General features: G+C 40.6%; 1 protein-coding gene across 6 annotated transcripts in view; it reads right to left on the bottom strand.

The window, feature by feature from the left end:
* The window catches only part of LOC125762937 (1-phosphatidylinositol 4,5-bisphosphate phosphodiesterase classes I and II), an 89,946-nt gene that overhangs the window by 32,483 nt on the left and 31,516 nt on the right, over positions 1-25,947 (bottom strand). For all 6 annotated transcript variants that reach the window (XM_049425577.1, XM_049425582.1, XM_049425581.1 and 3 more), the window contains 2 exons: positions 13,857-14,003; positions 7,602-7,739 (listed from right to left, as the gene is read on the bottom strand). In XM_049425577.1, the coding sequence (XP_049281534.1) occupies positions 7,602-7,739; positions 13,857-14,003 (285 nt within the window). The remainder of the gene's footprint in view (positions 1-7,601; positions 7,740-13,856; positions 14,004-25,947) is intronic.

Below are 25,947 nucleotides of genomic sequence, written 5' to 3'. Positions count from 1 at the left end.
GAGAGATTAAACTGGCTCTTGTACAGTAGGGGTGGAGCGTATTTATGATTCTATACCGCATAACCACAACATACCATCCGGAGAGACCCGGTAGGTACGGTTCTCAAAACGCATTAAGTCTCATTGCATTATTGCATACCCGCTTCTGCATTAGAACATCCATCAAACCAAACAATCAGATACGAGCAGGATAATCATTTGCGTTTGTTTCATTACTCTTCGTCATGCTCGTCGACTCTTTTTACCCGCAATCAACAAACGTCCCATCGTGATACAACAACCACCTTCCATTACCAGTATTTGCCTCCATCAACAAACAGCACCGCACACATGTTATTACACCATGGAACTGGGTGCTTGACAGGAGAGACAAACCATTTTCGTACGTTCTAATACAATGACGGTTATGTGGCCCATCACAGTCAAGGCAAATCAACAACGATCGGGTTTTGGTTCTGGTACAATACGGTAACAAAAAAAAGCATACAATAACACGGAATCGCTTTAAGCGTAAAACCAATTCCCATCTCCTTTTTTTGCGAAAGAATGGAAAAAGGGTGAAAAAAAACAGGAGAAGCAATGCAAGAAACCATTCCAATTCGTAAACAAAAGAAATATATCGTTGGTACATGAAATGAACAAAACAAAAAAAGAAATAGAGTAAACAATCCAATGACTGTTTTCATTCCAAAAACAATGTTTTCCACTCGTTGGATGAGCTTACCCCGGTGCCGTGATCTGTAAGGTATGTTAGAGTCAGCATAACGTGCTCAACTGTGAGCGGTATAATAATCATGATGATTTTTTTCTCAAATGAAATTATTGACGGTTTAAAACAATTATGTATGCCCCTAAAATATACAAAGTTGTAGATAAAAAAATTATTTTTTTTTTCAAAACATTCGATAAATAATGTGAAATTGCCCCATGGGGGGCTCAGACTTATAATCAAATTTCCTCAGTCACTCTCCGGTCTCTGTTGCATTTTGAGGTTTTTCCACAACGTTTTGTATCTCAAACGATCACTCAGCGTATTCACACAGCGTGTGACAAATGGCATGTAATCTTTTCGAAAAGTTAGTTCAATTTAAATTTTATGCAATATATGGTCAACAAAATAAAGATTAAATGATACAAATATAAATCAATATTTTATTAGTGAAGTGAACGAAGCACAAAGTGAACGAATTGCTTCAATTGGTTGGTTGGTTGGATGAGAAGAAATTAAAATTAATTTTATTTATTTTACCATTGCACCATTTTATAACTTTGTAATATTAAGGCTTTTTTCTTGTTTCGACACTCTTCAAGGCCATGCATTGTGGTAACGATTTCTAAAAACAAATTTATCGTTTAAATGGAATAAGTTATGGAAATTCTTAAAGAACGCTTAAAGGTATGCAATTTTAAATTAAATAGTTATATTTTCATATTAGATTATACCTACTGCTGTAACGAGTCGATTGATTGAAGCGTAAATGCCTAAATGCCCACCAATACGGTTTGACTTTCAAATAACTTTTCTATTTATGAAATAGTTAAGCAATTACAGGTTAAAACAGAACAACAAGCCAACGAGTCATTGCTTTATGCTCCAGTTTCCTCTACACAGCATTTCATGCTTCACGTTCGAATGACACCATAATAACTCATGTTAACAAATACAACGAAAAGCACCATGCTTCATACGCACTCGTGTGTCGAGCATGACTTGTTTACCCAGTGCTTTTGTTTAGTTCAAAATTGTTTGTACCGCCATAGACGGTTGGTATGACTTTTTCGCTTTTAAATTTGTTATCTGAGCCTTTTGTTTCGTAATTTCTTACAAAAAAAACATGCACACATGAAGCATTCTATAGCTTTCAATAATACATTATTAGATGTATAAAAGGATGTGTCGTTACTAAATCTCTTTAGGTAGTGTGTGAATCCTTTTTGTCAAAAAAGCATTGTGTAACGTTTGTGGCTTCATTGCTTATTCAATTTATTCATTTATTACAACTGATAACACTGATTATGAAATATGTTTTCTTCAATGCTCAATAAAATCGACACTCAACGCTTTAATAAAGTAAAAAGGATTGACCCCACCACACGTCAACGTTCAATAATTTAGCTATTCCATCAATCGCTTCTACTTCACAAAACACGGTCCAGCTTAAACTCTTCTAGCTTGTGTCATTTCAAACTGAAACGTTCAAGCTCAGCTTCACAATGTAACATTACGGAAACGATAACGATAGCCCGTAAAATATACATATTGCATCGTGCATACCGAGCGCCCCCATACATCATGGTCAAACACCACATAAATAGGAATTCCCTTGGGGACAATTTCTGAAAATCTCAACTTTATCACCATGTCAAAGGCATATTGTCAATCGTGTCAGGACTGTCGGATCATCTAGGAGTGTTTTATAGATATAACAGACCCACCTATCCTTTGTCCGCCTGTCCAGTTTTCCCTATCCCTACGCCCTTACGGCCTTTTTGCAACCCTCCTTCCGCTCTTCATTTTAACCAAAATGTTTATGCAAAGGAACGCCATAAAGGACGATAAACACAGTGCTGTGTTCGCTTCGTTACGGATGCACCATTTGAAACCATCTCTCTTTCTCGCTACCCACGTTTTCTTGAACTTTATTAGTCATATATGTTGTTGCCCATCACAATTCGCATAGTTCCTGTGTCCTCAATAATGTTGCTCTCGTCACACACACACAAAAAAGAATAACGACCGAAGAAGGCAAAGTCGTGACAACCCATCATCATCATCATCCAGCTCAAAACCTGCCATCGATCATTGCCGTTGTGCCTTCCGTACGTCTGCATTGGTTGCAGCATTTAAGTAAAATACATCGCCCAACCATAAACCGTAACGAGCATCTGCAGAAGCGTAAGAAACAGGACGTAAACTACCATCAGAACAACGGCTTAGATCGGACCGAAAGCTTTATGAAACGATTGCCCTCTGAAGTGGGACGTGCAATGGTTTGTCATTCGCCGGGGCAAAGTCGACTAAACTATTCAACTTTTTCCCGGTATCTAGCGATAAAAGAAAGCTCGGACACTGCAACCAAGGCAAATGGAGTTTCCTCAGAAATTGCCAAACCCCCCAGAATCGCCTTACGCCACCATTTCGATGACACCACACAGCACGACGGGGGAAAACACTATTTTTCCTGCAAGAAGCGACTAGGACACGCACACAATCTCACTTCTGGTCAGGGTCAGTCAATCAATTCCAAAAAAAACCCCGGTTTGCCCTTCTGCATGATAACTGCACAGTTATCGTTTGTTGGCGACGTCGCGGAATTGCCCGCGGCCATATCGGGATGGAAAAACCTGACCCTGCTGTGACACCGTGATTGAATCGTAAAAGGGAAGCTTATATTGTTTATCGTCGTCGGTCTGCTTCTCGAAGTTTCAACGCGTGCTGCGTTCGGTTGTACGTTCGGTAAGAGGTTCAACTGTCCCAGCATGTTATTTTCGCCTTATCGTTTCCCTGTTTTGAAGGTATGCTTTGCCCATGAAGATATCAACATCCTTTTCTTTTTTTTGCTCCGTCCGTTTCCACACAATACGCAACAAACAAGCTGTCCTGAATCATCCAGACGTAGAGAAAGAATTGATGGGATGCTTATTTTCCTTGCCCGAGGACACCAAACAAGCGAAGGGTGATAGGGGGAACCACAACTGATGAAAAGGTTAACCAAAGGTCAGGGAGTAGGGAAGTGCGAATTATCCCTGCCGGCCAAATCAACGACAATGATCGATTTCAAGGATTTTTGGTCCATTTGCTGGCAAGTATAACTCAATTGGAGCATGGTCCACAAGGATTTTGATGAAAGGCATATTATTTGTAATGTATCTTCTTTTGGGGAGGTATTGTCCTAATCACATATGATAACAATAAAAAATTCGACACCACTGCACGTCCTAACTGTACGACGTCTAATGGGTTTCTTATCGTGTTTTACTCACTACACATCCAAAGCAACCCAATCTTTAAGAAAATGTTGAAACGAACCGAGTTCTTCGCCATCAAGATGTTGCCACACAAGAACCTCCCAATGTTGATGTAATATATGTTTTATTTTAACGAAGGTCCTTCCGACTTGCTTCATTTTAAATAAGGATCTTCAAGCTTTAATTGCACTCCGTTTACAAACCATTACACTAACCCAGGGCAAGGCAACGTGTTGAGAGATACCTTAATTTAATGAAAAACCCCCTACACCATCGTTCCGGGGAATTTGTCATGAGTGTTAAGATCGCTTAGATCTATCCGCAGGAAATATCTCTTCCACAGCCGCACCTTCACCGTTTGCCCATCAGTTAAAGGATTTACAACGTACAAAAAGGAAACAACAACAGAAAAAAAGATACAAACTTTTTCTCTACAAGGCCTGGAATGATTTGAATAAGAAAAACAAAAGCTCTCACCCAGTTGATGGTGATTATAACTTTGCCCATGGAATGCGACACTGAGAAGCAGGCCAGAAGCATCTTGATAAAGCATGACGCGTTAAACATCCGAACCTAAGGGCGTCATTTAAGCAACAGAAGCCTTACCGGGTGCGTATTTTTTCTTCCCCGCCACCTGCCAAGGACGAATACTTTGCAAATGGTGAAGGACAGATAAGAACGCGAACACGATGAGCTTTCTATTTTCATTCTTAATCCTTCCCGTTTAATTCGAAACGATGGAGATTCTTTGCTTTGACGGCGCGTTCCACAACGTTCTTTGATCGGCAGAAGTTCCGAAGTGCTAACAGTTGCCATTAAGTGTTGATTTTGTTTATTATTACTGTGGCTTACGCTTTCATTCCGTGATTCACCTTCAATTCGCCTTGCGGGGACGCGGTACCGTCGAATACACGTCATTAATCCTACAGCAAGGTTCCCTTTTGACAATTCTTTTGATGAAAAGAGTGTTTTATTCCATTTTTAATCATCACCGACAAAAAGCATGTTTTCAATCAACCCGAAACCATTATCGGTCCAACAAGCTGTCAAATTTTAAGCACGCACCATTCAAATATTAACTGCGGCCCTGTTTCATATCATAAATTCCAAAAACCGTCCAATTAATGTCCAATTTAGATATCTCTCGTAAATCCTACAGAAAACTTACAGTTCTCTCCTCTTTTGTGCAAACAAAAGGGTTTTCTTGAGGAAAAAGTTTTCCTCACCTTCCGCTTGGAACCATTTGTCGTCCGGTTGGTGCGCCATTCGATGCCATCGATGACAAACATCCAGCAGTAGTTAGCGGTGTACTTCTGTGCAAAACACCTGATGCTCGTAAAAAGCACCCATGAGTCCAGTTTCTGACGTTAAAAAAAAGGGGTGGCTTAAAAGTTTACGTCAACGCGGCTACACACCGTTGGTCTTTTCTTTTTCTTTTTTGTTAGCTTATTTTTTTATTCCCTTTATCAAAAACTTTGCCCAACTTTGGTTGAAAAGCAATACCCGCTCACATTGCCTAAGGGTTCATCAAAATTTCAACACCTTTCCAGGCGGGTGCAGCACTTGAACGATGGCCGATATTTCAATTAACCGCTGGTCGGGGTAAGGATTCATGGAGCTTTTTATTTAAAGGTAAAGTTCCACGTTTCATGATGCTTCACGTGGTTAAGCTGGTGATATATGATGAGGGATACCCTTCTGTATTTTTATTTTTTTACGCGCAAATGTACGCGTTTTTCATCATTGAATCTGTTCCATTGAATTTCCATCATTTCAGGAAAATTAAGTACAATGCAAGACTGAAATATGTGACTTTATCCTTATCTGATTTTACTGTTTCTCTTCTGTATTTTTACGTGAATGAAAAATTAAATTCGCTAGGCTTCGGAACACAATAAGGAAGGCTGTAGTTACTGTCGATTAAGCTTGAAGTACTTTCTGCGGTTTTGTTTTGCATTTAAACTTTTGTTTTAAGGACTATAACAATTTTTCCATTCCTCATGCTTCCAACTCTTATTACGTATACACATTTTGCGATATCTTCCTTAAATGTCGTTGCCCATATCTGTTTCAAGGCTCTGTGGGGACCGTCGTCTAGATATGTTTTAGTTGTAATAGGATCGCCATCTGATAGAGACTCAAGAATCCAGATAAATATCTCTACCGTCTTGTATTACTGACTACAATACTTCACCAGGAAAAGCTTCAGAGATATACATTATGTTCAGCTGGAGGTTTAAACATCATCTGTATTTTCTACAAATGTACAAATTATGTTTTTTTTGTTCAAAAAAATGCAAACTTTTCATTCGGTCCAGAGAATTATAAACGCTTATCGAAATGTTTCATCGAACATTATCCTGAGTGTAAGGAGCGTAAACACGGGGAAAAACATTTCCATTTAAATTTTATTCAACTCCACTCAAAGAACCATCCAAGACAACCCGAGCAGCGGGTCGCGTACCAAATACCCCGACAGCAAATGAACATGTCCCGTGTGCCCGATGAAACAAAATGAGCCCCACGGTTGCCCTTCACCACGATACCCTTCCCAACACTCGACTACCTTCCGCCCGACAGGAAGACTTCGTAGTGACAGCTCGAACGACACATTGGCGATAGCCTCCGGGTCTTCGGGCGTACTTCCACCAGCGAGACCGAAAAAAAAATGGAGAACCACAACAGAATCAATTTTGTCCCCACATTATGTACACCGGTGGGTGTGTATAAGGTTGCTGTTCATTTTCATTTTCTCAGCAAGAAGTAGAACGAACTTCCGCTTCCGTTTTGTACGGTATCGGCACGATAGGCGCGTCAAGCGCGAACGAACTGAGCTAAGGGTTTGGTTTGCAGCATATGCTCCCAACGGTCGGTGGCATACGCACAAGAAAAACAAAAAAGCTCTCTCTTCTTCTCAAGCACCGGAACGTTTGTGTGTCTGTGACTGTGTACAACAAATGAAAACTTTCATGAATATTGAATCCCGTTTACGAATGTTAGCAATTTAATTCGAACTTTTGTCTCGCTGTGTTTCCGTTTGCTCTGGTTCAGATGGTGGTTAAGGAAAAGAAAGAAAGAGAAAAAACAAATTGGAAAAAAAACCATCACCATTCTCATCATCATCTGGTGGAATTCTATTTTGTTTTACTTCCGCACGGGAGTAACGGGAGGACAGGAGAAAAGTTTTTTTTTACTGAGGGAAAGCTTTTCCTCTAGTGCGGAAAGAGCGTTTTACGAATTTCTTGCATTTCAATCGACCAATCAACCTGGAGTCGCTATCCTTCTTGTCTTGCGCATGAAGAACAAGATCACTTTCAGTTTCCCGCTTTTCCGGGGTTCGATTCCGTATCGAGGCCTTTTGGGTTGTTTCCATTATATTTTAAAGCTACACACTTTACGCCCACTTAACACCAACAAACCATTCCTCCATTGCTGCGTATGTCACGTGGCCATGCTCATCCTCAATCTTGCTCCCGTGCAGGAGTTTCACTATTCATTCACTCCAAGTTCTTCGTTATTTTTGGGGCAAAAAGAAGGAAATTGATTTCAATACCCGGAAATGGGTTTCGCACGCTAACGAACGCGTCAAGTAGCCCCTGACCGGCCGATATCATTTGTCTTGTATTACTTACCCGAGCAATTTCCTTGCGCGTACAGCAAAAGTTGATAAAGTTGACGTTCACAAAGTCGGCCCCGTAACACACGGTGACGGTTTTCTCCTCGAGCGTATCCTGCGAACCCATGGTCACGATTTGACGTAGCTTGATATCCTAATGGAACAGAGAGAAGGGGAGAAACAAATAATATAAAATAACATCATTATTTATTACTTCCATTCAAGTTGAACAGCTAATGATATTCATCGAAATATCGCACAATATTCATATGACAGAACAACGATCATTTTATTGAACCACAAGAGACAACATTATGACAATTTCATTAGAAAATTTTCATGTATAGTTAAAATTAAATTTTGTTGAAAATTGAAATTACACCACAGTATTAATATCATCCCTTACGGCGAGAGGCTTACGAACCACCTACGGTCTGTCATGACAATATCGGATGTAGCGTAAAATAATTTTCATTTTCCATCGAATCAAACGATCAAACAGCACGATGCCGAATTATCTTTTGAACGTATTGAACCTGACAGTTTGATGGAGTCATTCGATATCCGTGCGCGTTATTGGTTTTCCGTTTTCGCATCCTTTGAATTGGAATTGTTAGTTCTGGAGCTGTAAGCAAACCTTCAATGTTGTATCGGCTTTTTTATACTTGGTAAAGAAAAACCATTTCCATGTAAAATAGTATTCCTAGAATCGTAGCTGTGATGTTCTGCAGAACTACAACCTATCAATACCGTACCATTCTGATATCTACTCCTCAAACAACTTCCGTCAAATACAGCTCCCACATTTCGCTTACATCGTGCAAGGGTGTAGAAATGTAAACAACACAACTTTGGGACCTCAAACAAGAAACTTTCACCAAAATGCAATCGATGGAAAAGTGCTTCATCAGCGTTGAAACTGCTTCATTACAGTAACAAGCCACACATACACACGCCCCCGAAAAGGGCTGATTTCGAACCCTTTTCTTAGCAAATATATAATTCTGCCCGGTAAAGAAGTTTTGGTACACAAGTCAATAACGGTTACCCGCTGCAAAGGACGTCAAACGCAGGGTGGTTTCCAGTCCAAAAGGCCCACCCCATCACCTTTACGCCATCCCACCAAAAAACCAACCCCATCACATGCAAGCAAATACTGCTCAACATTATATATCGGTAACTTGATTTAAGCAACTCAATAAAGCAAACATAAACTCAACCATGTATGCGTGCGTGCATGCATGAGGTGAAAGCTTTCCTCAGGTGCCGTGTGTCGCAAAGGAACAGGCGTATTTTGTTTTCAGTGTGCTTTTTGTTCCATTTTCAGTGCTTTTTTCTTCCTTCATTTACCCTTAGTGGTTTTGATATTCTTCAAAGAATCGATACCTCCTGGATGAAGACATCCAGAACATTGGTTTGGTCGTGGGTGTTCCCCGAAGACAGGCGGGAAATATTGACAATCGCATCAACAACCTAACATTCGCATTCACTCTCACCCTTGTAATGTCTTCATCAGCCCAAAGGTAGTGTGCTTTTTTGATCGATCATTTGCAACTGGTAAGGGAGAGCTCACGTTACGTTACCCGTTCCAGCGTTGCCACCATCGGACGAGTCGCATGTTAAAGAACGGTCTCTTATTACGACACCTGATCTAAAGGTGCTACCGTGCATGGGTTTTGCTCACTTGCTCTGTACCAGCCGGGATCTGGTGTTCTGGTTTACAAGAAAACATCTTAATCTTTAGTAGCAAGCAAGCTCACTCATGGCCCGCGCGTTTTGACCTCCGGCGGTCTCTATTGGCAGTAAATGAAACATGATACACTAAACGTGGTAGCTTCACTCTCTGGCATCCAAACACGATCGCGCCAAAAGGAACATGATGAACAAGCACCGCCATAAGTTATTCGCTTTGTATAGCTGTATTGCCCAAGGCAAACGAAAAAAAACATCTCACCCACCGCCTGTTAGGCAAACAGGAACATGGAACGTTTCATATGGGAAATTGGGAGGGAAAATAAATTGAATATATGAAAATGGCAAGTGTGCTGCAGGCATCTTATCTCAGGATGTTTCCGTTTTTCACACGAGTAGAAAGGAAAAAAAATTGGTGAAACTTTACGCAACGCTAGTGTGCCAGACAGGGACACCAAAACCGGAGCGCATCAACAAACAACACAAACACACCAACGAAAAGGAAATCAATTTGCACACAAAAGAATGGAAAATTTCTACACTCTTTTCATCGCCCCGACCCAAAAGTGCCCCGCCCCGCAAGGAATGTTGCTACGGAAATTTATGCCAAACACTGCCTGGTACTTCGCTTCAAGGGTTGTGTCTTCGTTGGCCAAAAATCGAAACATCATCGGTACACGGTGTTGCCGGAAGGGCGAAAAAAAACTTCTCTGTATGGTAAAAATTCCGGTTCTTTCTTCCTTCCCGGTCCCGTAGGAACTCTTTTCACAGCTTTCAATGCGGATGGGAGGAAATTGATGATTTACGTAGCATTTTGTATTGCTTCCGTGTGTCCTCCTATATTTTCGGCATGAGCAATTTATGCCTGGAGTATCATAAATCAACGCAAAAGGAAACAATTGATTGTGTCAACGTGTACTTTTCTTCCATCTCACGTTCAATTCAAAAGTTATTCGATCGCTAGACGCAACCATGAGCATGATTAATTTGTGACTTTTTCTCATTAAAATATCATTAGTAACTCGTTTGTTTTTTTGTAAACCCTTGAACGTTTTTAATTTCCATGCTGTAAAAACATCATCGAGCGGAAAATTAATTTCATTTTAAATTTACTAACAGTGATGAATATCCGGTATATTAAATAGAAAATATATCATTTTCTTACAATGTTTAATTAATATAAATTGTGTCTACATAGATAATTTTTAAATAACCACAGTCTATAATGTTTCAATACTGGCATAACAATCTAAAATAAAATAATTATTGCATATATTTAGGCGCAACGTGCGTAAGGAAGCTAAAACTGTTTTAAAACTTCAAAAAAACTATATTTGTTCAACAACAAGTTCAAAAGTATCCCTATCCTTAAGTTTATATCAGGTAAACTAACTACCAGCATTATGATAAATTATCTAACATCAAGTTCCCTTAGGATTCTCAGCCTTTAAATCCACCAGACTTAATAAATAGTAAGTTGCATTAGATTAAAGGGGTGATAAAAATGGATATCTTTATACTTTCCTCCCCTTTCACAAACCCTGTAGCCTTTGCTGAGCTCTTCAGAAAGGGTTATAAGCACATGCCAATGTACGAAAGCTCACAATAGCACCACCCGATCTCGAGTTAAATTGGGACGTAAAAGCACATGAAATAATTTAACCTTCTTTACACACTTTACCCACCCGGCCGGGCAGTCAGCCGTGCAAAACTAGCACCAGGATACCTTAAGCCCCTATAACGCAAACTCTACCACAACCTGATCCTTTTGCATAATCCTCCACATCATCGCTAATAGATGCGGTAGTAAAGCGAAGGGGAAAAAGAGAGAAGTAAGAAAAAACATTCGACACGATAACTGGACGGAAAACAGCAACAAACCGTCTCCGTGTCTCCTCTGACTCCCCACACACACACACGCAAAACACAACACAATATCTTATCTCCAACACAGCACCGGAGCCTATCTTTTAAGCTAATCAAAGCTGGGCGAAAAGAATACCGCCCGGATTATGGGAGCGAAAGCACAAATGAAAGGATTTTCGACGCATGCAGTAACTTTGCTTCAACGCTAACGAAAACCGGCTCAAAACACGTAACTTTTTACGATGGTCCATTCTAGGGGTGAACAAAAAAAAAGAAGCACACACCCACACACACACAAACACACACAGAAAGGACGCTATGGAACATTTGTTTTGTGGCGGAACTAGGGGATCTCTACTATGATAATACTTTTTATCCATCGGTAAGAGGATCTCATGTATGGAAAATCGCACCCTAGATGTTGTCCAGCATGATCACTGTGCATGGGGATATCCCACGAAAGGTTATCAAACAAATTTTCATCTTCATCAGAATCATCAGCAGAAAGCTTTTCCACCACGGTGACACCGGCGTTTTTTTCTGTATCGTTTAGCTGTGGTAGATGCCTGTTGCAAGCGAACCAAGAGAGCAGCCGAGGTGATAAAAAAATATGAAAAATTATCCTCACCTCACTCCCACCCTCTTGACGCTTAGGCGAAAGGGAGGGAGATAGGATATAGTGTGAAAAGGGATGAGCTTCCCATTTGGCATTTTTCCATCCATTTTCTCTCGGTTCCGTCAAGATGATAGTCCCAACAACCACTTGTCCTGTTACTGTTTGATCCTCGGAAAGTCCTACAAATGGTACAGCGAACAATGTTCGTCGCGCTGGACAAACCGACCCAGCCAGATAACGACCGAACGAACAACAATACTTTCACAAATGTTCCTCTACACGGTGCCCGTCCGAAGCTAAAGGTGTGGTTGTAAAAATGGAATATAAAGTACGGTAGTTAAATTTAATTGGATTGGAGCATGATGATGATGATGTGCCCACTGTCCACAGTACACAGCACCGGCTCAGGATGATAATGAAGGACATTCCGTGGCAAATGAGGCTGTTTTTAAAATAAAGAAAAGGTAACACCAATCCCAGCAGGATGCTCTCCTGCTAGTAGCAATCGCTAGCATGATGACGGGATAAGCGGTGAATGATCGCATAATTAATTCGTGCCTATTTAGGCCGACCATCCTACCGAAAAAATGAGTGCTGGCCCCAGACAGCCGTATCACACTCTCGAGACCTATTAAGAAGCGCAGTGAAGCGATGCAAAGTGGAGTGAAGTGAAGCCAAAGTTAAAGTAAGGGAGGAAGAAAAAAAAATAACACACCCGAGCTGATGCTGTCCTTAACCATTACTCCTTCAGGAGTTCAATTCCATACAGTCGTGCCATTACATTACTCCCCCAAATGCTCCCTTTTGGATGAACGTTAAATGTCAGCCACGCCGAAATTTGATTCAGTTAATTAGTTTCCATTTCCATCTAAACTTATTGCAAATGCTTTTTCGCGCGGGTGGTTACCTTTTTTTGACAAAAGTCCCTTTTGATTCCATACCCCGGAGATGGTTTTCGTTTCCCCCCGAAAAAGGTTACTCGCTTGTCTTGTCGCTACCGTAGATTTCGGGCGAGTGAAATTTATGGCAATCGTGTGAACAAAAATTACCATCACCAGGTCTCACGAGTGGGGTGGAAAATAGAACTCGCGTGGCTTGAGGGTGGTGCTGTAATTTATCATTTTCCGTAAATTATTACCTACCAGTCTCGAAAGACTGTTGGATATCCCATTCCCGCATGGGAACTATTCCATAAATCGATTAGCATTGAAATTTATCGCCCGTTAAACAAGAGGATTTTTTAATGTTTCTTGCTGTTTTCGGGGGGGTTTTTTCCCTCTGACGTTTATGTCGATACATAATTGACTTCAATGCTGGGGTAACAAATGTCAATTTTATCCAACAAGCGTAGTGATTTAATAGTGCCAAGAGCTATGGTGGAGATAGTTTTATTTGCACTAAATCAATCATCATGTTCTAATTAGAAATAAATTATTCATCACTATGTATACCGATGATTAAGCTGTTTCGAACAAAGTGTGAAAACCATTTCATCAATCATAAACTTTAAACTGCTGGTGAACTTTAATTTTGGGTGTGAAAATTTTAATTCATTACAACTTCATTACTCCTATTTTGTTAATTTTTATTTTTTTTAAACATAAATATTCGTCTAGAATATTGTATTTCAAAAAAAGGTATAGTTTTGCTATTTATTATGCAGATTTTTTGGGAAATTGATTATTAAATACACAATCTTTTCCAAAAAAATAATTCCTGAATTATGGTTTTCGTTCTATTGAAATTGCAGCTAGAACATTATTTCCAAAAGCCATTTATTTTTATATAATCGAAACATCGAATGAATGTGTCAAAATCTGTATCAAGCATCGAAAAATAGCTCCACAATCTTAATTTATCCACACAATTCTGCGAAAAGCTCGTTCGATAAAAACCCAAGAAGCTAATGGAAGTGAAAGCCAACCCGTACCTAAATGCTGCTTCCGCCAATCAATCTCACTAAGCAGTAAAGTAAAAATAATCTACCGACAACCCGCCCCCCTTGGCAGGGTGTCTCCCCCAAACAGAAAGGGTCAACAAGGGTAGCCTTTGGTGGACAGTGTCCCCATAAATAGACGCACGCTTGATCGAACTTACCCTCGGCTTCTTGGCGTACTGTGCGGTTCGAACGTCGCGAATGGTGGCAATGTCCAGCATGTCCATCTCGTGGTTCTGATCCACCCAGTACAGAAAAAAGCCCTTGACATCGACCCGCAGCGTCACCGGTGTTCCATTGCACGAGTCCTGAAAATAGAAGACGATAAAGGGAGAAATCAAGGAAGGAAAAAAAAACGTATCAGTGAAATTCCGTCCTTGTATACGGCACAAGTAAGGACAAATGGTTCTGTTGCGCGTTCGATTTGGTGAGCTGTGTTGGAAATTTATGTCACGCGGAGCTTTTTCTCTCTCTCTCTTCCGTTTCGAGACAAAAAAAAAGGTTTGCAACACTTCTCTCGTCAAGGTTGGGCGCACACTTTACTGCAAAAAATTACGACTAAAAGCTTTTCGCAATAACCTCACATTTTAACCTTTTGGCCCGAACTTACGATGCAAGGGGCCAATCCAATTAGGTACACACACTGTGCAAAAGGGATAGTGGGGCATTCTATTTCGTGGTTCTGATTCTGATTTGACCATTTGCATGCAGAACACGCCGATCGGTTGGGTCATATACCCTTGCGATTGTTTGGAAATCGATTATCTTAATGTGCGCACAGAATTAAATTGTGTAAGTGTTCGGGAAAGGAAAACTAACCAGATTGTTCGATTTTATTTAATCGCATAAATGGAAATTTGACACAAAAGCTATTGCTATTATAATGGTCCTATTGAATTTCTTTTTGGGTAGAAAGCCAGCATTAAAAGATACATACACTAGCTATAGAAATATGAAATGCTTTCAATTTTCCTTCAATGAATGGATCACCACACATTCATAGCAATAACAATACACGACACATTACAGAACTTCACCATTGGTGCTATCGATCCCTTACTGATACACGAAAAACTTCGGTGAACTGCTCAACCACGGTTCATTTGGCGTTGCGTGGATCCGAAAAACCGTATCCATCCGGTACGGCAACCATACTCCGGGACGACTTCCGGCTGCAGGAAATGACCAGCAGAACGGTAGCAAGACGGTATCGACACGACCTCGGATGAAAGCACTGCCAGGGTCGGAGTGCTTTCGGTGGTTGCTTTCCACCGTAATCAGCTGCTTCTTGGACGGTAATGGGTGGCTAAGAATTCCACAATTTCCTACCCACAAAAAGCGACACAAACCTTGCGCTGGTGATTATGTTCGCTTCCGGTGCGGGTTAGGGGGGATTAGATAAGCTTGTACCGCGCCATCGCATCAACATTAACGCGACGCGTAAAGCCACTGATTGATGCCCACACTTTTTAGCTCGCAATACATTATGCACGAGCAGAGGCAAAGGGTTTCAGTAATGGTTCCGCGTGCTTAAACGTGACCAATAAAAATGTTTCTCCCCCCCCCCCCCTCCCCCGCGTGGGTATGTTGTAAGAAGCGAACTTTCATGAGTCATCATTTAATGTTATATTTCGATACGAGTCATATATTGGGAAATTGTTTCCCAAAAGTACAGCCATCTTTTATCTACCATCAGGAAGTGTAGCAGATAAGTTTGAATACATTTTGTTTCTAAAAAAATATTCACACAAAATTCGCTTAATGTCATCCAAGTTTCACTAAGATCAATATAAGTAAAGGCCACTAATCTACCATTTTGTTTTTACTTCACAAACATGTGAAAAATGATGCTCTAAAAGGTACACACGCTGCTCAACAACTTCCGGAGTTTAAAGCCAGATACCGCTAAATGTTCACACACACATTGTCCTGAATGGACAGGAAAACAAATTCACCTGATGCGCCTGACGGAAAAGCACGGAAAAGCACGGAAAAGCGGATCACACGATACGATGTATTTCAATGTATTTCCCAGGTGAAACGTTTTCATTCGCATTTCTCACCCTCACAATTCCCGGTGTGACTGTGTTATACATAGTTGTTTCTTATTTGACCGGAAGTTCTCGGCGCTTCTTCAAGCTTTTTTCTCCTTTTTTACGATTGTCGAAGGTTGTAAAAATGCACACATGTTGATTTACGATCCCCGCGATGGGTTACCAGGGGGTGTTAAAGCTTTCGGCATGTTTGGTGTGGAAAATTGCTGCGGTACCGCACATTCTTCTGACGGAAGCAAACCCTGCGGGTATGGTGTATCGGTCTGACATCGGTTGTACACACGCCCGAAGGCAAATTTATCCCACGGTGCAAAAGCGGTAGATTTACCGCTTAAAGGAAGAAGCGTCGATGGATTCCATAATACATTTGGATGATGTTGAATGCAGCGAACAATGCAATATTCCCATGTAACAGGTTTCGTAAAAGGAATCGTATTGCAGCCGGTTGTAACATTGTGTAAAGTGGTTTGAAGTCAGTATTTTAGAGCGAAATGTTAAAGCTTTATTTGTATGAAATTAAATCAACTTTTTTTTAATATACAAATAGAAAATAAATAAGATAAAGTGTATAAAAATAATATTTTAAATATAAAAGTTAAAAAAAGGTTTAGTTTGAAGTTGATAGTATTAAATTAAAAACACATACGCTTTAAGCATATTGCATACATGCAGGCGTTGTAAGCCAACTTGCTGTAAGAAAAACTTATCTGAATTCTCTTTCAAATATCGTAATATATTAAATTGTGAATAAATTGATAATCTTACTTTTACTCAGAATTTTCAAGTGTATACAAAATTTCCAATAAACCATCTTTGAATAAACATTTTTTCCATAAATCCCATCGGCATTTTCCTAGAGACAATATCACTCAACCTCCTTCAAACTGCATCGTCTCCCTTGACTTTGACGTATTTCCTTACATAAAACCTCCACTTTACAATATTGAACCAGGTTGCAAGTAATCCACCGGAGCAACTTTTTAGTGCAGAAAACACAAAGCAGCTTTTACTGATAACACCCTAGTAAATGGTATGGCATGTCTAACCGGTAACCGGTAAACAATACAGCTTCTGCCGAACCTGAAGTTATGCAGCGATGCCTTTCATAAACCAAAGTATGCTTGCAGGCTCATGATAAGATATTGCTTTTCTAGCCCAAACAAGGAAGTGAGGCTTTCCATTTAACTTGGCAAAAGAAAACACTCATACCCTGGCCGAAACGTTAGACAAACACCCTTGGAATTGCTTCATCCCGTTGGACGATGTGAGGGTGCGCTCTTTGTGGGTGTAGTATCACCCCTTTTGCTCGGACGCTATAGTGCATTCCAGTGGTTAAGCAAAGATATTTGCTTATATAGCCAGTACTATCCTGATGTAAAATGAGCTGCCGGTAGAACAATGCTTGCAGTCACGTCCATCGCTCCATCGCTGCACGTTTCATTCCAGAGATATTTCCAAACAACCGACCGAGAAAAAGGCAAACTAATTCCACTACAAATCCTTCGTAACTGATTTCAAAAGTAATTGCACCCGGCAGCACCTACACACAGCAGGCAGATGTTTGCTTGGAAGATAAATTAATAACCCATCCAACAACTAAGACCATTCTGTGCGTATGTACTAAATGGACTAAACGGATTGATAAATGGAATTTTTGCTACTGCGATAGTGTTTTCCTGTGGATTATTTCACAGAATCGGAAGTACCCAAGTATCTGCGAAATCGGAAACTCAGCAATCCTTCCTACGCAAAAAACTGCTGCTGTGCTATTCAATTAAAGGCATTAAGGAGCTTTTCTGTGATCGATTTTCTACACTTTCGCTTGCCTTTCTTGCGCTGCCAGACCGAGTGGTAAAGTAATTTAATGTAATTTATGAGAATTAATGATGAAACGAAACAAAAAAATACTTACACTTATGGCTACCGTACGCACACACATGATCAAGCATTCAGTTTGTTGCGCGATGGAACAATTGATTACAAATTATGAACAAAGAAAGCGTACCATGATTGGATCAATCGCTTGTCATTACTCAACACGATCGAGTTTCCCTATCCCTTCATATTGGGGTTTGGGAAAATTAAGCAAAAAAGAAACTGTTTGATTCACTTTTACGATCCGATGTAAGCTTTTCATCTGACCGGAAAATTCACGTTCGATTGTCATCGATCAATCATTGTGCATTAAATATGTAGGCTGAGGACGATTATTGTCTATTTCACTTCTTCCCACACGATTTTTCTACAGGTGCAAAAAGATTAATAATATGGGCAAAAAAAAATGATGATTTATCGAAGCATTGCGCTCTGTGATCTGTTTGCGCTTTGAAGATAGATGGACAGAAGCCCGTGGGAAAACAATTGACCGCTGTTTGTTTTGAAGCAACCAAACAAACAAAAAACCAACAATACCATTCTACCTACAAAAAAAACCATTCGTTCGCATTAGATGACAAATGGGAAAAGCAAGAATAGCCATCCTCGGAATTAAAGAAGCACGAAAGACGCATTCATTTCACCAGCCCAGGTTCGGGGTGTTGTTTTTGTTTTTCTTTGAAGGGTGGACGAGTGGAGCTACGACTTTGGCAAACATGCCTTCGTTTTTTGGGATCAGGGCCGAGCCCCGAAACCGGTGGCTTCCGGGCAGCGACCGTTGTTTTGTAACTTGTTTAAAATAAACAGACAAACGGGCGGGAAAGTAATTGCCAACGTCGAGGCGAACGCTACTGCCCGGACAGCATCACTGTCAAGCTTCACGAGACTTTGATGCGAACATTCCACGGCAAATATTTCGACGGAGTAGTTAGTTCTGCTGGCGATTTCTTGCCGTGCTTTACGAGCGTGGAGCAGTTAAAACAGGCTCCACAAGGGACGGTTACACGATGAAGTGAAGCTGAAGAAAGGAAGATGTTGTTGCTTCTTTGCAAACAATTACCATGAGAGAAGCGTGTCGTGCATTGTCCGGGAAGCCGAGATGCTACCTAGGGAGCTAACCTTTTTTTGTTCATTTTTCTTTCTTTAAAACCGTCGGCACTGTCAAGGCCAGCGGTTATCTTCCGTTTAAGAAACTCATTTGAAATTCCATTTGACAAATTCATTACAGGCAAGCGAGCGAGTAATATTATGCGGCACATTCTTGTCGGAAGCTGCTTTTCTGTGCTGTAGACATATATTTCATATTGAAGTTGTTTTGCATACTTCACATTTACAGCGAGCAGTGGAAAGCTACTTATTGCTTACCTGCGCGCTAACTAAGTTATGTTCGCCAAAAAAAACAAGGACCGAGCCTCTGTTGTACATCTTTACAATAAATAGCAAACAAAAAGTGGACCTGTTTCTATCCTTACCAATCGGATTAGTTCTGCTGGTGTGGTGCGCTTATTGAAGATGGAATAATAATCGTAAATGGGGGTTTTTGTCATGTTTCAATGGTCGGACCAGTGAATAGTATCCCTCTATAAGTGAATGGATCACCTTCCTAATCAACGGATTATCTGATATGTTTTCCTTTTTTTTTGTGTGTGTGTCTGACATGACTCCACCCGGACCGTCCCTTTCTGATATACTGAGCACAACATCACTATTTCCATGTTTATTGAACGGTACAAGACAAACTTTTGCAAGCTCATTCTAATGCTTAGCAGCAGCAGATTATCCTTCAGCCCTTCTCCGAACACCGAACTAATGGACCCTTTTTCATCAAAAGTGTGTCTGGTTTGGAAGGATCATTTTCCTTTTCTTTTTCTCTCCCTCTCTCTCTCTCTTCACCGTATTAAACATTCATAACGAGCTAACGATGTGGAAGGCACAGAACGGGACGTAAACCACAAGGGTGTAATTTTTTAATCCACTCAATCAAATCGTACTTCAAAACCAACGAAACAGCTCATTAACCAATTCTTTTACAATACATTTCTCCTATCAATAAGTTAATTTTTTTGTTGCTGTTTTGTTGTGAGTTTTGGAAACACGTCACTTACGCAAAACAGTTTTCCCGCACACGTAAATGCACACTTTTGGGAAATATTTTACGCTTCATTTGAACAATGTACATCATTTAAATACAAATTAAAAAATCGAATCGCGAATCCGGCATGGATAATCGGAAGCGATGCAGCATTATTCACGGCCATACACATCAATCACATTTATAATGCAAATAAAGCGCATACCATCTCTGTTTCACGATGTGCGACAGGCAGCAGATGAGAAGATATCATTCAATTGATTCGAAAACCGATTTCCACCCGGTATGTTTGACCGGATAGAACCCGATCATAACCGGGGCGGGGGAGGATTGGGAGGAAAAATTGTTAATTAACCAAAGATTCGATCACGCTTCATCTGCCACAATGTGTGCACATGTTGCTTTTTTTTGTTGTTGCTTGCCAGCAAATGCACAACAACCCCTCATCCTCACATCCCCTCCAACCCCCGAAATTCACCTCCCCAACACTGGTGCCAGTTATTGGCAATTGATTGATTTTATCGTGCCACTCTTCAATCAGCACACACATATATCCCGGAACGCACGGAAAGAGCACCGAACTGTGCGTCCTTCATCCAACGAGATATTCGAAGAAGATGCTGATGGATGAACTTTTCCTGCCATCATCAGATATAAACGAGTCTAACGCGAATGATATGATCGGGGTACATCGAGCCGCTGGACGTGAGGATTCGACCAGGGTAAGAAAATATCTTCACGCGCTAAAGCTACTGCATTCGGGGGCCGATGAAATGTGCTATAGATGTGCGGCTAATTGATTCAATTATCTCCATGGTGAAAGGATTTCGGAATTGTTCACCATTGGATGGCTTCCCTCGGCCTCGAGGGTATGGAAAGCTAATTGTCAGCAATGGACACCACCATCATCGTGGCTTTGTCGTGTATGGCCGCGCTGAAAACACAACATCGTATCGAAGAGAATTTATAGCAGCAACAAGCTATACTTCAATTGTATATTTTCATTAAAAATATTCTGTATTTTCATCAATTTCTTACTGCAAAACAAAAGTTCATATTGTGCCATCAATTAAACGTCCACTCTATTCACATATTTTGAATTGGAATATTTGCCTTTACTTTCCGAAACACACTTAAATTTAAAAGCATGATGCATTAAATATTACGTTTTCTTTATGGTGAAATAAACCCATAAAATTCCGAACCTCTAAGAGCTGGAACAATCCCCCAACAAAAAACCTTGGAAACACTACGGGAGATGCATTACAAAATCGTAAAACATACCCTCCTAATTTCACGCATTAACTATGCAAGAATATAATGGATGTGGTGTTTTACGATAGGAACCTGCAGGTATGGTTACTCCCGTATAAAGTTTGTTGTTCTTGTATCCATACCTTTTTTTGAGTTTTAAAATCTACCAAAAGTAAGACACTGATGCACCTAAATGTACTTTACAGCACAGACCTGCTAATGATCTATATATTCGGACAGTCGTTTAACTCCATCACGTCCATCACTTGGAGGACACTTTACTGGAGCTTTCAGTACGATTACCCATGACAAGCTTTAAAAAAAGGGAGAAATTACTGAAAAGCAACACACAGAAAAAGAGGAAAAACAAATCTTATTCCAATGTTCATCTCGCAACGTCACACCCATTTTAAGCCTGTTTGCCCATCCGACCGTGTGGAATGTACAATCAACTAACGTCGCATGCACGTGACATCAGCCTCCACTGCACGGGACTTGCAGCACCCAAAAAGGGCCCGGAAGGAATTTAAAATTTATGAAATTTCACCACCGTAAAAGCAACAAGCGTTTTTCGGGCGCCACAGTTTTCCACACGAGCTTCACCTAGCAATGGTGGTGGTGGTGGTAACGTGTCATAGGCATAACGAGAGGCTCGGTTTACGGGGGTAACGTTAGCTGATGATTATGATCCATTATGAAGCAGCTGCGGTGCGGTGCACGGGTAACGACGGTAAGCGACGATTGATGCCATCGACAAAGCCATGCAAGGGTAAAGAGACCGAAGAAGTATCGCTTCAACGCCAAAGTAAAAGCGGCTAATTGAATCCGGTACCTTCTGCCGGAGGTTCTTGGAAGAACTTCGCCCCACTCACGGTTCAAGTGGCAGCCGCACAGATATGCCGAAACAAATTAATTATCCCTTTAATTGGAGAGATTGGTTCGGGCCCGCAAGGGCAGCAGAGTTTGTTGCAATTTTTTTGTGTTTGTGTTTTTTTTGTATGCGCATTAGCAAAAGCTCGCTCGCTGTGGATTCATCGCCTAAAGGAAGCTTTGCTTCTGGAAGGTACTTTCAGCAGGCTAAGCGGAATCACCAACATGGGAGTTGATTTGAGGGATGTTTCAAAATGTTTGCACTAACTGCAATGTATCGTTAAATGGTTGTCTATTCATTAGCGCCTGCATGTAGGCAAATCGTTTTACAAAAGATGTTTATAATATCAGTTAGGTCAGCTTTTGGCGATGAAACAATAAATTATCTTCTTTAAAAATGTTTTTGCTTACTAAAACCCACTGATTGAAGTGTATGAAAACATACCTGCATTTGTATTGCCTGAAGTGGTATATAAACATTACCTCACAAAAGCTTTACTCGGTTTTCGGGAAAACTTCTTCGGAAAAAAAACACACACACACACACACATTTCCCAAAGCCATACCATTGACACAGTGCAGTAGCAAAGCGACGAGTAGGCATGAACATGACACTTTTTCTCATTAACATCGCTCGAAGTAATCCTGCGCTCGAATTCTTTCCTGCTAAATCTTTCGACCATAAAAGTAAACATACCGAACACCGGCAGCATGTAGTGGATGCGCGGGACCAAACCTACTATCCAGGCCTCAATACACAAGAAGCCATTTTTCGAGGCTAAGCAGCCAACTTTATCGTGTGTATGTCTTTCATTTTCAGCGACTTAACGATCTGTGTGTTTCGGGCAGCAAACAAACCATCCAAGACACCCAATCTCCATCCAAAAAGGCTGTTTTTTTTACCTTTCCTCCCATACTTTACCCATGCCCCAGCACACCCGGCACCGGGTTCCGAGGCAACGGAAAATAATTAGCAGTCATCAAACTGGGCTTCGTCAAATATTGACCGACCAGACGTCGTCTAGTGATCGCCCTTAAAGCGGTGGTCAGAAAAAAAACGCTTCGAGCGAAAATGGAAAACGGGCGGGAAAAATATGCAATAAAAGACAAGCGAAAACGATAGGGAGCGCGAGTGAGAGTGAAACAATTTCAACTTTTCTATGCCGTTTCTCTTTAAACGGGTGGACACTACCAAACGCAATGCCGAAGGTGCCCGAAGCCGACAAAGTAACCACAATATCATTTGGTCATCGAAACACTGAAACATTAGAAACATTGGGCGAACAATTCTGAACTGAAGCAAAAGAAATGCAAATCGAAGCTGGTTATGGCTATGCGAGTAAACAGGCAATCATATATTTTGCTGCCTTTTTTTTTTGCTTGTTTCTTTCACTTTTAGTATCACCATTTGGGTAACCGACAGCGTCCCAAAACGGAACACGTTTGGGAAATTTGTTGGCGTTGTTTACGATACGAGCGAAACACGGGCGAAACTCTCGATCGTTTCCGATGGCCTTCCCACTAAAAAAAAAAAGCATAAAGCGAATGGACCTGCACGATAAAGTTATTTATTTTACACCGCAACATAGCACGTGCTGTAAAATAAAAATGTGTTCTTCGCTGGTAAAATTCGCTGACACAAAGCAAAAAATCTACGGTATGTGGAAATTTCTTTCAGGAAATTCTAACGTACGAGATATTTTAGGGGAGGAAAAACATGCTGTTTTCTTTTTTTCTTGTTTGACCAACCGTGCAAAAATCAGTAGAAGCAGAACATAAATTAAACCACGTGTTCACAGTTTCAATGTTCCGATTCAATCGAGCAAGCTTTAAGGGGTATTGCTTTTCACTTGGTTGCGGAAACTATTCCCGTGAAGAAAGAGCGATTTAAATGCATTTTAATAAAAGACGTTCATTTAAGTGTAGTACATTAAAAAAGCATTCAATAAAGATGTAGGATATTCAGAAAATCAATTTGGGATCAAAAATTTTCCTTGCGATTAACTGTAGAATTGAAAAGATTGGCAAGCCAATCCTCAGGGCGCTTTGTCATTTCGAAGATGCTGGTAAAAACGTGAATTTAGACTAGAATGATGCTTTGGGTGAGTTGGTCATGTCATGGAAAAATAACCAAACAATCTTAAGCGATTAAATTCAACAGTTGTTTCATTTATTGAACCCTTTAAAATTAACACATAAGACATTAGCATTGAGGCGTCCATTTTATTATCTTACCATGGAGGACGTCTTCAAAAAGTGCCCGGAGGTTTATAGCATTTTGAATCTATACTTTCGATTATTTTGATAAATAAAGTAGCTAATTGCCAAGAAGCAGATAAATTTTTATTTTAATTGTTCCAAAATAATTACATAATTTAGGAACGACTATTTCACTGCGAAAGTTAGAATATTAGCTGTAAAATATGAAATATGAAATACCTTTTGTCTGTTCCTAATTTCTTCAAATCAACTAAGACACTTTAAATCTTCTAAGAATGAATTTTACGTGCGCAAAAGATTATCCCATTTTTTTTAAGATACATCAGTGAAACTTGCTGTTCTATGCTGCTCATTTTCTTGCTCCATGGAACCTAAAATCACGATTGTTTACCCGTTCAAAAAGGTCTTACTTAACCCACCGTATGGTATTCCAAACATTGCATAAAGGGAGAAAATATGAGCATACTTCCGTTCTTCAAAGTGATCGAATTTTGGGTACGATTTCTTGCCTGCTTTCATCACCGGCCATCAAACGAAATTTGATATTCATACACATACGGGTAAACATTCCCGTACTTGTAATAGCTTATTTCCTCGTTAGCTTCGTTTGGTTCGTTTGGTTCCTCACATCTTTGCCCCCAGATGTACATTTTCCATACTGCAATAAATGAATAGAAAATTGGATGTTTTGGTTTCATGTGTGTGTGTGTGTGCACGCGTTTTTTTAAGTAACAAAATTCGAATAGAATAAAACCAAACCCACCTCTCGCACAAACTTCCGACTGTGCAACCGCACCGTAGACAAATGGAACATGTCAGAATAGATTAATTGGATGCTCCATAAACAGTTCAATCTCGTAACGATCTAGGAGCGCGCGTAGGTTTACATCTGTGTTGTGTTTTTTTTGTTCCTCCTTTCTACTTGTTTTTGCTGGTTAAAGTCTCATTAACAAGGGTTACATTATGATCCTTCAGGCGGACAGCTTTGCCTAAATATTTACTCCTTTAAGGTAACGGTGAAGCGAAGTAATTCACAGAAGTAATGTCCATTTGTGAGGGCTAGAAAATGAGGCAGCAATTTGGCAAATTGACACGAAACTGGGCAGGTCGATTGTTTGCGATTTCCTTTCAAGGAAACCGACCGAAACCTATGTTCATAACCCCACTCCACGGCAGGTTACGTTCATTTATCAAATTAAATCATCTTCCGTGAGCTTTGTTGCGCATCGAATCACTGCCGACGATGTGTAGCGAGTCGAACCCGCACGATCAGGCCTCTAATTAACTTACAGCACAACGATAGATACGCACAACAGGATATCGCATTTTGGAAGCGTAACTAACACGCTTCGCTCATTTCGCTGTCAAACTATTAAACAACAGTTAACGCAATGTACTCCCGAAGCGGTTCGTTCAAATTGTCTCCTGGTACCGTTTTAATCATGTCATACTTTCCCTTCCCTTTTACCTTATCGTTTCCTCCCTATTCTTCTCCCCCGTTGGGCAATAATTGTAGCCAACAACACCCACGACATGATCACGAAGGATCGTTACCTACCAAAACAATAGTAACGCATAAAACGCCCATGTTTAGCGCCCACAAACACACACAAACACCCAGATAGACGGCCGGACGGTCGGACGCCACCAACATCAATAATTCGTCATTTGATGTAATCTTAATGGGGCTTTCCTGTTGACTTCCTGTCCACGAGAGACACACGCGCACACACACACACATACTTTCTCTTGGCGCTTGCCATACCGAACCGTCGTACTGCGAGACCGATTTTCTGATGGCAGGTTTTGGTGTGTTGGCCTGTAATTAAAATCGTATTAATAAAACATTTTATCACCTCGTACAGGCAGTTCGCGTTGGCGGGGGCG

The sequence above is a fragment of the Anopheles funestus genome, chromosome 2RL (genome assembly GCF_943734845.2).
Source record: "Anopheles funestus chromosome 2RL, idAnoFuneDA-416_04, whole genome shotgun sequence".
Classification (NCBI taxonomy): Eukaryota; Metazoa; Arthropoda; class Insecta; order Diptera; family Culicidae; genus Anopheles; species Anopheles funestus.
This window is presented reverse-complemented; position numbering and strand designations above follow the sequence as displayed.